The 16,048-nt window shown below is 38.0% G+C and overlaps 1 protein-coding gene across 49 annotated transcripts in view; it reads right to left on the minus strand.

Moving 5' to 3' along the window:
* Positions 1-16,048, minus strand: part of Ranbp16 (Ran-binding protein 16) — a 230,827-nt gene that overhangs the window by 133,850 nt on the left and 80,929 nt on the right. For 44 of the 49 annotated variants that reach the window (XR_011417223.1, XR_011417219.1, XR_011417222.1 and 41 more), the window contains one exon: positions 14,065-14,135. Coding sequence is in view for 5 of the 49 variants with exons in the window: in XM_032433193.2 (XP_032289084.1) it covers positions 14,065-14,135 (71 nt within the window). In the remaining 44 variants the exon portion in view is untranslated. Of the gene's footprint in view, positions 1-3,157; positions 3,267-6,764; positions 6,908-7,183; positions 7,264-13,957; positions 14,002-14,064; positions 14,136-16,048 lie in introns of those variants that run through there. The other 5 variants (XM_070210865.1, XM_032433192.2, XR_004302847.2 and 2 more) reach the window with 4 other exon arrangements.

Below are 16,048 nucleotides of genomic sequence, written 5' to 3' on the forward strand. Positions count from 1 at the left end.
TTATGATTAAAAGTCATCCGCCTGCACTTGGTATAACGTTCTATAGAACAAATTAAAAAGCAATTACATGTAAGCCGATAATGAAGTATATCACTTAAAAGCAAGAGGTTCTAGTCGGGAGCTCCCGACTAGGGGATACCCTGAACCCTCTTCTTCCAACATCAAATGCATATATATATATATAAAACAGGATATCGATAACGATTTTCAGCAATTGATGGGAACCGGAATAATTTATCGATTATCGGAAACAAACTCGATCTGCGCAGGCACAAGGAGCACCTACATCTAAAATTTCAAGTCTCTAGCTCATAAAGGTTCTCAGATCCTTGGTGCATATATACGGACGGACGGACGGACAGACAGACGGGCATGGCTAGATCGACTCGGCTATTGATGCTGATCACGAATATATATACCTTATGGGGTCGGAGATACTTCCTTCTGCCTGTTACACACATTAGGATTTTGCACAAATACAATATACCCTTATACCCATATTTAATGGGTTCAGGGTATACAAATCCAGGATTTTGGGAGTGCAATTCTTGGTATAGCATTGGGTACAGCGCTACCAACTCCTGTAACGACGTTAGCTGGTCGTGACTGAGGGAAGTGTTAACAAGGCATGACATAAACATAACAGATGTGATAGCTACAACACACAGTACGAGACCTCATGACTGGCTACCAGAGTCTCGGTAGCTAGTCTGGGACTCGTCTTTGGAAGCATGCGTCTACGACGAGTTCACTTAAGACAGCCACAACCGATGAACAGTACCACTGAAATGCCTACGCCAGATACGATCTGTGCGCAGGCTAGAAACATAGAATCATCGACTTGCAAGCACATAAGTTGTGCTCCCTTATGGGCGCCAACAGGTCCCAGGGAGCATCCTACATACAACCCCTTAGATTTCTGTTCAAGCCGTGCGTAAGCTGGGGAGTCATATGCATGTGAGTGATCGCAACGTCACCAGCTGGTAATCTACTTCCCGTATAATCAACTCGGGAAAAGACAAAACAAGGCATTCGAGTGTATTGTATTAAACGAGTTCAAGAAGGTCATATTTTCATCTACCCAGAAATGAACCCTACGGATGAAAAGCTTTTGAGCACCTAATGTGAAGTTCAATTTATAAATAACGGAAAACTACGTTCGTGTCAAACCAAAGACGATGAAACCATCACACCAAAACGCTTGGTTCTGAGCACCCAAGAGAGAAGCCCATCTTCGACATGTTACATACCGTGCGATACAATGGCAGATCACACAATGTCGCAACAGGATGAAAAACATTATGGGAGAATGCGAGTGGTCATCAGAACGTGGTGAATGAGAAACAATTTACCGCTGAACGACCAGCCATGTAATAACAAAACTACAGAGGCTTACCGCCAACACCGCCTAATTTGCCAATCTGCAGATTATTTTCTGTATCTTCTTTGCCGTTATGCTTATTTTGGCGCATGTGCTGGAAGTGTTTCTGCTATTTGCGGTAAGCTAGGAATGCAAAACTAAATTTATACATTCGAGTTATGTTTGGACACTATCACGTTTCGTTAAAAGCAAATCATCAAGCTTAATTTACGCCAGCTGGTTGTCGTTCTAAAGTAAACTCGGGAATACCATTTACCATAACTGAAAAGAATAGTTGTGATTCAACCCTAGTATCTTCTTTAAAATAAGGTGCGCAACGAGATTATACGAAACTATCAAAATCTTACTTTAAACAACCGTCATATCGAAAATGTTGTTTTATCAAATCACGCGATGGAATACAATGAGAATGCCAAGCGTAATGTGAAATATGCTGGAAAAGTCTCGTTAGATTTGCTACTGAAAGTTGTTATATTGCAAAATTTTATTTTAACGAAATTATAAAAAATTAATTTGAAACTTTAAAAGGAAGTTGACACTGGAGATGTTGTCCGCTCTCGATGTGCATCAAAAGGTGAGAAGTCTTGACTTCTTAGGAACAGCCCTTGAGGTTGTAGCGGGCACTCTGAACATAAATTTCAAATTAATTCCATAGTGCAAGAAAAGATTAACCAACTGACCGACACAGTAAACAAAATTCTCAAATCCTCAAGAGCAGGCGGACACAGGCCAAATTTTTTTAGACCCAGCACACGCTACAAAATGGTGAAAAGAACAGAAATAGGACAATTATGCTTACTTTAACTTTAGAAAATTTTAAATGAAATAAATCCAACTATAATTGATCACTTTGAAATCATTAATATTCGCTCTAACGAATTTACAGGACGCATAACAGACATTTTGAAAGTATCTAATATTAAAGTAGAACATGAGAACAACGTAATAACTTTCGTAATTCAGTTCCCTATAGTAAGCAAGCAACACAGAAAGATAAACATTTTCTCAGTCGCCTTTAATGGTTTCGTACTTCACCTCCACGGCAATTTTAGCTGTATCAAATTGTTTACAAACAGTAACTGCCACATTCTGCAAGCAGTCCGTAAGGATCCATTGCACGCAAGGTCTCCATGGCTCATTGTCAAACGCAGCCTAGTCACCTCGGCCCTGTCAACATAATGGACAACGGAATCATCATCATAAATTATTGCAGCGGGATACCGAGCTATGACGAGTGCGCTGCGATGATAACAGATGGGACAAACTTTGTCACCTTCACGTCCCATCGGTACCCGGCAGAAGCGGCATCCCCGTTACTAAACATCGTCGCGACCCGGTGCTCAGTCTTCCTTACATTCATCGTCTTAGTGACGAGAAACTTAACCTCAGTGTCGCAGTCGCAAACAAATCGGCAATTTTGCTCGGTATATTATTTTTAGCAAGTGCTGTGCGAGCTGGAGTCTACTGGTTTTATCAGCTGGCGATCAGAGTCTTGAACGCGGATGTGTCGCAACATTGTTGCCAACCACGAGAGTCACCCGACACCTCACACGAGGCGCTAACACACATTTGAGGAAAGCGACGGCAACCCAGGCTTGTTTTGCTTATTGTAACCGAAGCTATATTTCAGTATTCCGAATTCAGATATGAATAGAGCAAGGTGTATCACCCCATTATACAATTCACTCAGCTAACTCAAACTGCATTTGTGAATGCAAATAATCGAACCAACTGAAAGTACGTTTATGAATGAAATATATAATTCTTACTTAAATTGTGTTATGACAGATTTTTGACAGGTAACACTAGTAGAAGACATCAAATTTGTCCGACATTTATACCGATATTGAGTAGTTTGTTTCAGTATAGGCCTGGTAAAAACTTTCTGAAAATAATCACAATTACAATTTTTCTTTTAGTAAAAGTCAATATATATTTATAATGCAAAAATGCTATGGTTACTGCCGAAAGCTGTCGATAATGTCGAAACTACGTTTCAAAGCCGAAAATTGCAGAGCATTTGGTTTGTCGCAGGTAATGGAAATCAATAAGAGATACGGGCCATCGAATTGCTTCCTAATAAGTTTAAGTTTACTTTGGTAACGGATACCAATACGATTTCATTCACAGCTCGCGTTCAAGCTCGAGCTCGTTTTCGAGTGCATTCTTTTATGATAAATAGTCATCCGCCTGCACTTGGCATAACGTTCTGTAGAACAAATTGAAAAGCAATTACATGTAAGCCGACAATGAAGTACATCACTTAAAAACAAGAGGTTCTAGTCGGGAGCTCCCGACTAGGGGATACCCTGAACCCTCTTCTTCCTACATCAAATGCATATATTTATTCTATTTTAGAAGCTATATGACAAGTTTGGTGACTAGCTCTTATTATTTACTGAAATTGCCCAAAAAACAGGATATCGATAACGATTTTTAGCGATTGATGGGAACCGGAATAATTGATCGATTATCGGAAACAATTTCGATCTGCGCAGGCACAAGGAGCACCTACATCTAAAATTTCAAGTCTCTAGCTCATAAAGGTTCTGAGATCCTTGCATTCATATATACGGACGGACGGACGGACAGACAGACGGGCATGGCTAGATCGACTCGGCTATTGATGCTGATCAAGAATATATATACTTTATGGGGTCGGAGATACTTCCTTCTGCCTGTTACACACATTTGGATTTTTCACAAATACAATATACCCTTATACCCATTTTTAATGGGTTCAGGGTATACAAATCCAGGAGGATTTTGGGAGTGCAATTCTTGGTATAGCATTGGGTACAGCGCTACCAACTCCTGTAACGACGTTAGCTGGTCGTGACTGAGGGAAGTGTTAACAAGGCATGACATAAACATAACAGATGTGACAGCTACAACACACAGTACGAGACCTCAAGACTGGCTACCAGAGTCTCGGTAGCTAGTCTGGGACTCGTCTTTGGAAGCAAGCGTCTACGAAGAGTTCACTTAAGACAGCCACAACCGATGAACAGTACCACTGAAATGCCTACGCCAGATACGATCTGTGCGCAGGCTAGAAACATAGCATCATCGACCTACAAGCACATAAGTTGTACTCCCTTATGGGCGCCAACAGGACCCGGGGAGCATCCTACATACCACCCCTTTGATTTCTGTTCAAGCCGTGCGTAAGCTGGGGAGTCATATGCATGTGAGTGATCGCAACGTCACCAGCCGATAATCTACTTCCCGTATAATCAACTCGGGAAAAGACAAAACAAGGCATTCGAGTGTATTGTATTAAACGAGTTCAAGAAGGTCATATTTTCATCTACCCAGAAATGAACCCTACGAATGCAGAGCTTTTGAGCACCTAATGTGAAGTTCAATTTATAAATAACGGAAAACTACGTTCGTGTCAAACCAAAGACGATGAAACCATCACACCAAAACGCTTGGTTCTGAGCACCCAAGAGAGAAGCCCATCTTCGACATGTTACATACCGTGCGATACAATGGCAGATCACACAATGTCGCAACAGGATGAAAAACATTATGGGAGAATGCGAGTGGTCATCAGAACGTGGTGAATGAGAAACAATTTACCGCTGAACGACCAGCCATGTAATAACAAAACTACAGAGGCTTACCGCCAACACCGCCTAATTTGCCAATCTGCAGATTATTTTCTGTATCTTCTTTGCCGTTATGCTTATTTTGGCGCATGTGCTGGAAGTGTTTCTGCTATTTGCGGTAAGCTAGGAATGCAAAACTAAATTTATACATTCGAGTTATGTTTGGACACTATCACGTTTCGTTAAAAGCAAATCATCAAGCTTAATTTACGCCAGCTGGTTGTCGTTCTAAAGTAAACTCGGGAATACCATTTACCATAACTGAAAAGAGTAGTTGTGCTTTAACCCTAGTATCTTCTTTAAAATAAGGTCCGCAACGAGATTATACGAAACTATCAAAATCTTACTTTAAACCCCCGTCAAATCGAAAATGTTGTTTTATCAACTCACACGATGGAATACAATGAGAATGCCAAGCGTAATGTGAAATATGCTGGAAAAGTCTCGTTAGATTTGCTACTGAAAGTTGTTATATTGCAAAATTTTATTTTAACGAAATTATAAAAAATTAATTTGAAACTTTAAAAGGAAGTTGACACTGGAGATGTTGTCCGCTCTCGATGTGCATCAAAAGGTGAGAAGTCTTGACTTCTTAGGAACAGCCCTTGAGGTTGTAGCGGGCACTCTGAACATAAATTTCAAATTAATTCCATAGTGCAAGAAAAGATTAACCAACTGACCGACACAGTAAACAAAATTCTCATATTCTCAAGAGCAGGCGGACACAGGCCAAATTTTTTTAGACCCAGCACACGCTACAAAATGGTGAACAGAACAGAAATAGGACAATTATGCTTACTTTTACCTTAGAAAAATTTAAATGAAATAAATCCAACAAAAGTTGATCACTTTGATTTCATGAATATTCTCACTAACGAATTTACAGGACGCATAACAGACATTTTGAAAGTATCTAATATTAAAGTAGAACATGAGAACAACGTAATAACTTTCGTAATTCAGTTCCCTATAGTAAGCAAGCAACACAGAGAGAAAAGCATTTTCTCAGTCGCCTTCAATGGTTTCGTACTTCACCTCCACGGCAATTTTAGCTGTATCATTTTTTTCACAAACAGCAACTGCCACAATCTGCAAGCAGTCCGTAAGGATCCATTGCACGCACGGTCTCCATGGCTCATTGTCTAACGCAGCCGAGTCACCTCGCCCTTGTCAACATAATGGACAACCGAATCATCATCATAAATTATTGCAGCGGAATGCCTAGCGATGACGAGTGCGTTGCGATGATAATAGATGGGACCTTGTGACCTTCAATCGAATGAACGTGCAAAATCGGTACCCGGCAGAAGCGGCATCCCCGTTACTAAACATCAGCAGTCGCGACCCGGAGCCTTCCTTACATTCATCGTCTGAGTGACAAGAAACTTAACCTCAGTGTCGCAGTCGCAAACAAATCGGCAATTTTGCTCGGTATTTTATTGTTAGCAAATGCGGTAGGAGCTGGAGTCTACTGGTTTCATCAACTGGCGATCAGAGTCTTAATCGCGGCGGATGTGTCGCAACAATATTGCCAGCCACGAGAGTCACCCGACACCTCACACGAGGCGCTAACACAAATTTGAGGAAGGCGACGGCAACCCAGGCTTGTTGTGCTTATTGTAACCGAAGTTATATTTCAGTAGTCTGAATTCAGATATGGATAGAGCAAGGTGTATCGCCCCTTTATATATTTTACTCACTGTTGTTAGCTAACACAAACTGCATTTGTGAATGCAAATAATCGAACCAAATGAAAGTACCTTTATAAATGAAATAATTTATATATAATTCTTACTTAAATTGTGTTATGACAGGTTTTTTGACAGGTAACACCAGTAGAAGGCAACAAATTTGTCCGACATTTATACCGATATTGAGTAGTTTGTTTCAGTATAGGCCTGGTAAAAACTTTCTGAAAATAATCACAATTACAATTTTTCTTTCAGTAAAAGTCAATATATATTTATAATGCAAAAATGCTATGGTCACTATCGAAAGCTGTCGATAATGTCGAAACTACGCTTCAAAGTCGAGAATTGCAAAACATTTGGTTGCCGCAGGTAATGATATCAACACATTATTGCGTTACAAATAAGAGATACGGGCTATCGAATTGCTTCCTAATAAGTTTAAGTTTACTTTGGTAAAGGATACCAATACGATTTCATTCATAGCTCGCGTTCAAGCTCGACTTTGAATTACACTACTTAGTTTTCGAGTGTATTCTTTTATGATAAATAGTCATCCGCCTGCACTTGGCATAACGTTCTGTAGAACAAATTGAAAAGCAATTACATGTAAGCCGACAATGAAGTATATCACTAAAAAACAAGAGGTTCTAGTCGGGAGCTCCTGACTAGGGGATACCCTGAACCCTCTTCTTCCAATATCAAATGCATATATATATTCTAAAAAACAGGATATCGATATCGATTTTCAGCAATTGATGGGAACCGGAATAATTTATCGATTATCGGAAACAAACTCGATCTGCGCAGGCACAAGGAGCACCTACATCTAAAATTTCAAGTCTCTAGCTCATAAAGGTTCTTGCGTGCATATATACGGACGGACGGACGGACAGACAGACGGGCATGGCCAGATCGACTCGGCTATTAGTGCTGATCAAGAATATATATACTTTATGCGGTCGGAGATGCTTCATTCTTCCTGTTACATACATTTGGGTTTTGCACGTATACAATATTCCTTTATACCCATTTTTAATGGGTTCAGGCTATAAAACGAGACAAACTACGACTATATGTACAAAAACAATTACCAGTAAAAATATGACTATCTACTTACTTGGGCACAACTGGAGCGATAAGGGTGCAAAATTGCGTGTTAGTCTAGTAGGGATAGATAAATTTAACTGGCTAGTCAACACAGAAGAATAAATATTACACCCACCATGGTACTCCGATTAATCAAAGAAGAAAGGTTAAACATCAGAAGTCTGCTGGAGTACGCCGGTAACCGCCGAGGAGGATCCCAATAAAAACCTCAAAGGGCAAACAACAAGAATTGTTTCTGAACGGTTTAAATTCTGCCTTGATGGAAAGCGTATTATAGTGACCAGTGACATAAGGCATACTCAAGAATAGGTCCACCAAAGATATATAAAATGTTTTGGCATGTACGGAAAGTCAAACACCTTCGAACGTCGCTTGACGATTCCCAAAACAATTCTTACCTTTTGACCACGGTCATAACATAAATTTAATTTATGATCAAGGATGACACCTAGATCATTAACTTCATTAGAAGCAAGGTTAATACGCTCGAGCGGTAAGCTATCAAGGATGTAAGGAACCATTTATGGTGGGCTTCTTTAGAAACACATCAATATCAGCTAATAAGATATAACATGATGCCAAATCTTTATATGCAAACCATAATTTCAGCATACATCAATACTCGAGAGTGAGACAGTATCGAGGGAAGATCATTGATGAAAAAATAAATAAATAAAAAAATAAAGGCCAAGAGCAATTCTAGAAAGAAAACGATTTCTGAAAAGAACCTTTTGGGTTCTATTACTCAAATACTCTGAAATCCAGTTAAAGACGTCAGTCTGCATTCTTTTTTTAAACATATCAATTACAAGCCAGGTAAACTCAAAAAGGTTAATGGTTTGAGATCTGCGTTTCACCCATGCTGGGAAGGTGAAATAATAGAACTACATAAATGTTGAGATGCTATAATTCTCTCACAAGCTTAAGGTATAGCGGATAATAGTTTTCGACAACAAACTTACTCCCATTCTTATAGAGAAGGATAATGTATTCCAAATGGTCGGAAAATATGAAGTGTACGGACAATTTAAAACGTTTTAAGACTGGTTTATGTAATGCTATAGCGCAACATTGCATGACGTTTTTAGAGGCCAATATGTTTGAGCTTGTCGAATGCATGATGTTGTGGTTCATCCAATTCTATTAGCATTTTCTTAAATGGGTGTAAACTAACTAAACCGTTTTTAGCCTTGAGGATACTAGAGAGCGGCTGCGCAATGAAAGTGAAGTCTTTTCAAATCGCAAAACGTCATCAATATGAAATATGCTACCTTTGTTGTCAGTCCAAATGGGAGTCGAAAGAACTCATACCTTCCTTTTTTAACAGAAAGTAAATTCGTTTCTCGATCGCGTTCTGAAAACAGAATTTGATGATAGGACTTTAGATCCAGTATCGTGAAACATCTGGGTTTTCCTAGATTTTCTAAAATCTTTGATATATCTAAAATCGGGTTCTTGTCTGACAGGGATTTTCGTTAAGCTTACGAATATCTATAACCATCTGCTTTTTTTATTACCCAGCTCGTCATTTCCCTATTTGTCGACCACTTATATTGGATTATTATAGAGGGATCGTGACTCTCTAATAATGCCGCTCTTCTACTTCAGGAGTTTCGAAGTCGGCTTCTCCCATTGGGTAGGGATATAAAAGCTATTAGTAAGGATATGCTTAACATTATTAACTTTGGTAAAGTGAACATTTTTGCATCTTTGGTATTGTATCTTTTCTAATACATTCCCAAAATTGATTTCAATGACCTTTAAGCTGGTATAGGTATTCATATAGATCTATGCGTTAACAGATCTAACTAGTGAGTCTAAGAAAAATAATGGGATGCCTACGCCAAGTACTTTCAACAAGCATTTGAGTGTTATTATTTGATCCGCAAATGAAACGGATCGGGAAGTGGTATCTACAGACACTAAGTTTATGAAGCTTTATATAATTTTTGGACACCCCCGTATCTGTTGAGAATTTCAAGATTACTTATATTACATTTCGCTGTTCGGACAGCAGAAGGGACCTTCCACTGATAAATTAAAATCACCACTTCTTCTTCAGCAACATGGTTTACCCTTTGCCACTCTCTCTTTTTGCTGCCCGTTCATTTAAATTCTGCATCCCCGAACATTGGTTTTGCTGATGGATAGTGTGCTGCCTGAGCCTTGAACTGAAAACCTCTACATCCAATGTGTCCGCGGATTCTTATTTAATTTTCTTAGGTCTTTGGGATTGTTCGGCATGGCGCTGCTCACCATGTTGGCTCTTGAAGGAACGGCATTAACCCTGTCCATAGTACACCCTGTTTTTTTGTTCATACTGTTTAGAATGCTTTTGGTTTTTAGAACGCTGCGCAGATTTAAAGGCCGTCTCCTCTAGGCTTCTGGCATAATTCTCTGCGAAGTGTTATCTCACATCGTTTGCTTCGATTTCCTAGGCTAATACCAAGGCGGACAGCAAATCGGGGAGATGCGGCGCACACAGCACATCTGTCTGGTTTCTCTTAAGCCCGAGGGTGAATACCTGAAGGGCGTCCCATCTAGATTTCTCACAGTGTGGTTGTTTAGATTTTGAAGACTCACAATTTCCTTTAGGCAGCCTTTCCTTTTTTTTATACCTTGAACCCATTATGGGTATAAGGGTATATTGTATTTCTGCAAAATCCAAATGTATGTAACAGGCAGCAGGAAGTATCTCCGACCCCACAAAGTATATATATTCGTGATCAGCATCAATAGCCGAGTCGATCTAGCCATGTCCGTCTGTCTGTGTTTCCTTCCGTCCGTCTGTCTGTCTGTCCTTCCGTCCGTCTGTCCGTCCGTCCATCCGTCCGTATGTATATATAAACGCAAGGATCTCAGAACCTATAAGAGCTAGAGACTTGAAACCGTAGATGTAGGTGCTCCTAGTGCTTGCGCAGATCGAGTTTGTTTCCGATAATCGATAACTTACTCCGTTTCCAAGCAATCGATAAAAATCGATATCGATATCCTTTTTTTTGGGAAATTTTGGTAAATAATAAGAGCTAAATTCACCAAACTTGACATATAGCTTATACAATAGAATATATATGCATTTGATATTGGAAGAAGAGGGTTCAGGGTATTCCCTTACCGGGAGCTCCCGACTAGTAGCTCTTTCTTGTTTTAATTTATTTGGTGTTGGAATTAGACGGTTATGGTATTTCGTAGTCGGGAGTTCCCGACTAGAACCTCTTACTTGTTTAAATTATGTGTGTTACCTTTAACTTCGTACAGGCCATAAACATATGTTTGTATACATGAGCATCGTGTGCTTCGCTATCACTAATGGGTTTGCGCTTCTGCATAGCTCTTTAAAAGACCACGAGATCTACAAACACACTTTTTTTGTGTTGTTTGGATAAGTAGAGCAATTATATCACGGTATTTCTTGCGAACCAGGGATTTTTTCTATGGGCTGGCGTTGCATTCGGTTTTTTGGTAGATCCTTTTGTGCGTTTTGTGTCACTCTGGGCAGTCTTTCTTTTTCTGGGCATAACAAAATAGTAAACACTCACGGGACTCGCATCAAATTATCATGTTTAGATTATTTTGCTGTTTGACGCATCTATGGTTAGTGGTCAAACCTTGAACTCTCAAGTACTAACATCGTATTAAATTTGTGGCGTTCTCATGCATATATTTTACATGCATGCAGTTCCAAGAGTACTAGTGCGAAGTACGAAGGGTAGTGTAGAGCGCATGTATAAATTATTCGAAAAATAGCATGATAACGTTACATTTCCCTCTTTGAAGATATATGTGTACTTATTATTATATTTTTATTCTCTTGTATGGGGTATTGTCATGAAATTAACAACGCCCAGAAGGAATCTTTGAATCCGTTAAAAAGCATATATATATCGACTTCTAAGTTGATATAGCTCTGTTTGTTTTTATGCGAACTAGCTTCTTGAACAGACAGTACATGTACGTCCTTCCGTCCCTACGTATGTATAAATGAGTCGATGTAGACTTTAAATTTTGAACGTAGCTTCTTATTTTGCACCAGTACAAAATTTGTTTCAAATAACCGAAAACTTGCTCGTTTCTAAGGAATTTATTAAATCGCTATCGAAATCCCGTTTTGCGCACAAAGCAGAGGTAAAGGCACAAAACTTTATATGATGACTCGTAAAGTATACACAGATCGATAAAATTTAACTTCTTAGATACGTTCCCTCATCCCCCTTGCATTAAACTGAAATGAGATGCACAGATTTTCTACCTTTGTAATTTGAAACTTGCATTACAATTTTCGCAAAATACCCCGCAAAATATCACCATAACCGAAAGTTTGTTTTTCGTGTTCAAGATTTTATCCACAAGACTTAAATGGGCGGAGACCGTTGATACCAACTAAATTCTTTATGCAATGGACTTTATATATATTTCGAAATAGAAGTTGCAGTCATGATAGTGCTGAAAATTAAATTATGCACGGGTCGAATCTGGGTAAAAAAGTATTACCTAAAATTTAAGGTGCTACCCACAAGATGGAAATATTTCTAAAATGTATTATTTACTGGTTGTACCACTAACCATTCAACATCTATATGGGACAGCTAAAAAATTTGTTGGTAGCCATTGATTCCCTTAAGTTCTGATCCCTCGTCTACTTCGATTTTTCCGATCGGGATCTCGCTCTCTTACTCAGAACACAGAACACACGTTAGAATGAATTGCTTTTAGATTAAGTTTCGATTTGGCTATACACCAGAGCGCCTTCGTCTTTTATAATAAACGACTCATTCCACTACCGGTTTTATCTTTAATTATGCGCTAACGCAGATGTGCAGTTAATAATATTCCCACTAATGTGAATGATTAATTGCCGACCAACTGTGCAACAAAAATGTATCCAAAACGTAAAACATACAAAAAAAAAACATCCCACAACTGGGCTAAATATCAAAGAACAAGTCAAATAAAGACAAATATAATTTGTAAAACAATTACATGGAAAAACTTTAACGCTACGAGAAATATTCACAAAAAAAAAAAACACTCAGAGTGCGACAAGTGAGGCGCACACATAAATGTGACACTAAAGCAACAGGAGCTTTTCGGGCTGTAGAAGCGAAACTAAGACAACTGCGAGTGCAAATCAACTAAAGTCAAACTGAGAAGAGACTGGATCACTCATAATTCTAAGAAAAAGCGTGTGAGCAAGTTCAATTTATGTTTAAAACAAAAAAACCGAATTCGTTAAAATATATCGAATTTAAAAGAGAAAGAAAAGAATAAAATAAAATAATAAAAAAAAAAAAAACAAGTCAGGAGCTTCCGACTAGGGTATACCATGAACTATGTTCTTCCAACACCAAAGTTGTTTTAGTAGTAATAAAAATATACGTAAACAAGTAAGAGGTTCTAGTCGGGAACACCCGACTAGGGGATACCCTGAACCCTCTTCTTCCAACATAAAATGCATATATATATTCCAATGTATAAGCTATATGTCAAGTTTGGTGACTTTAGCTCTTATTATTTACCAAAATTGCCCAAAAAACAGGATATCTATATCGATTTTTATCGATTGCTTGGAAACGGAGTAAGTTATCGATTATCGGAAACAAACTCGATCTGCGCAAGCACTAGGAGCACCTACATCTAAGGTTTCAAGTCTCTAGCTCCTATAGATTCTGAGATCCTTGCGTTCATATATACGGACTGTCGGACGGACGGACGGACAGACAGACGGACGGAAGGACAGACAGACAGACGGACATGGCTAAATCGACTCGGCTATTGATGCTGATCAAGAATATATATACTTTATGGGGTCGGAGATATTTCCTGCTGCCTGTTACATACATTTGGATTTTGCACAAGTACAATATACCCTTATACCCATTATGGGTTCATGGTATATAAAAAAAAGGAAAGGCTGCCTAAGGAAAATTGTGAGTCTTCAAAATCTAAACAACCACACTGTGAGAAATCCAGATGAGACGCCCTTCAGGTATTCACCCTCGGGCTTAAGAGAAACCAGACAGATGTGCTGTGAGCGCCGCATCTCCCCGATTTGCTGGCCGGCGTTCGGCTGCCACTCTCAGTAGTTTTTCTCGCTCTGGGCATACAAAAACGCTCGCAAGCACCAATGGGGTCACTTTAATCAATTTATCTTGTTTCGATTATTATGCCGTTTGAAGTATCTATGTATTACATGGATAGCGCTTTGACGCTAGGATAATAAACAAATTTTTTCAAAAAAGTAAATGTGATGCTATTGATGTATTTTACATACCTGTCGAATATGTTGCCGATTTTGGTAGATTAACTACGTCTCGTCGAAAAGTGGATAGATTCTGTGTAAACCTAAGAATGGTATAAAAAATAGTGATTAAGACTTGCAAACTTAATATATATGAAGGCGTACTTCTGTAAGTGTAAGAAATGTTGTGGGCATATGGACGCAGAACAGAACAGAATGTCAACTAAAGTTCCGTTCGTTCTTCGGCCATCTCTTGCTTCAATCACACATCTTGTTTCCCAATTAAATGTGTTTTTCACCTATTATGCAATTATTTCTTGTCATAACTTTCAGTTTGCTTCCTTTTTTGTGTAACATGAATTTCACATTAAAAAACCCCTTTAAAATACCTAGTAGCTAAAATGACGCCAAATCCATTTTTAAGAATCGATAACAGCCCTTAAAACGTGATGACATTTACTGAACTCACAACAACTTCAGTAGAAAATCCAAAATTTATCAAAATTACCAGTTATAATTGTAAGGAAAAACAAAAAGAAAATATTAATTTTAGTCGACTACAGAGTGTAAAAAATTGTCCTTCTACAACAGACTTAAATTTCTTTGCAGACGTGTAAGTCCCTCAAACGAAATTTATATTTTTTATTAAAAAGTATTATAATTTTTATTTTAAAGTAATTAAAAACTCTACGCGTTGATAAATAAATAAAAATAACAAACAAGTAAAAGGTTCTAGTCGGGCGCTCCCGACTAGGGGATACCCTAAACCCTCTTCTTCCAACATCAAATGCATATATATATTATTTTAGAAGCTATATGTCAAGTTTGGTGACTTTAGCTCATATTATTTACTAAAATTGCCCAAAAAACAGAATATCGTTATCGACGGACAGACGGGCATGGCTAGATCGACTCGTCAATTGATGCTGATCAAGAATATATACACTTTATGGGGTTGGAGATGCTTCCTTCTGCCTGTTACATACATTTGGATTTCGCATAAATACAATATACTTTTATACTCATTTTTAATGGGTTCAGGGTATAAAAAAAGGCACTGCTCTGGCAAAGTCTCTGGCTGGCAAAGAAACAAATTTTCTGCGTTTTTTAGAGCAGATCACGACCTACCCAAAATTTCTGTTGATATATGAATGCATTTCGTGTACTAAGGTTGGCTCCGTATAAAAAAAAATTGTATTTTTAAGTCGATGCAAATATTTATGTAATTTTTTATATTTTAATTTATTAATTAAATTATTATTATTTTTAAGTAATACAAAATAAATTACGGAAATAAAAGTGCAAATTTGTTGTTTTCAAAGATACATTTAATTAATTTTTATTTTTTTTATTTTCTTATTTTTTGTTCGAATTATAAAGAACAAAGTAAGCAGGGAACACCGCGAGGAGACCATTATAATTATAATGGGGTCATAACTAAATATGACCTTCGAGTCGACTTGAAATGTAATTGTATTTTTTTGCACTCTTTCATTTCTTAATTGGAGAATAAAAATAATATTAATTTAATTAAAATAAATTATGTAAGTATTTGCATCGACTTAGAAATACATATTTGGGCGGAGCCAACCTCAGTACACAAAATGCATTCATATATCAACATAAATTTGTGATAGGTCATGATCTGCACTAGAAAACTAACAAAATTAATTTCTTGCCAGCTAAAGCCAGATCAGTGAATAACAACACATGCATACGTACTTTGAAGATCTTATGCATGTATAATTCACGCATACAACGAAAGGTGCAAACACGCTATTGGCTGAGACAAGAACTTTTCTCGAGCATACACTGTCCAAAAAGAAAAGTGAAATCAATCTATGTGTGCTATTTTCTTAACATACTTATTGCGCAAGAAGCGCCTTGTGTAAAAATTATATAAGTTCTTAAATTTTCCTGTGAAATTATTCGTTAATATCTAGGGTTATATATCATTTAAATAAGGCATGCATTTCATGGATAAAGCACAAGCACTTTGCGTCGATCGTAAGCTCTA

Source organism: Drosophila virilis, unplaced genomic scaffold (genome assembly GCF_030788295.1).
Source record: "Drosophila virilis strain 15010-1051.87 unplaced genomic scaffold, Dvir_AGI_RSII-ME tig00001479, whole genome shotgun sequence".
In the NCBI taxonomy this organism is placed as follows: Eukaryota; Metazoa; Arthropoda; class Insecta; order Diptera; family Drosophilidae; genus Drosophila; species Drosophila virilis.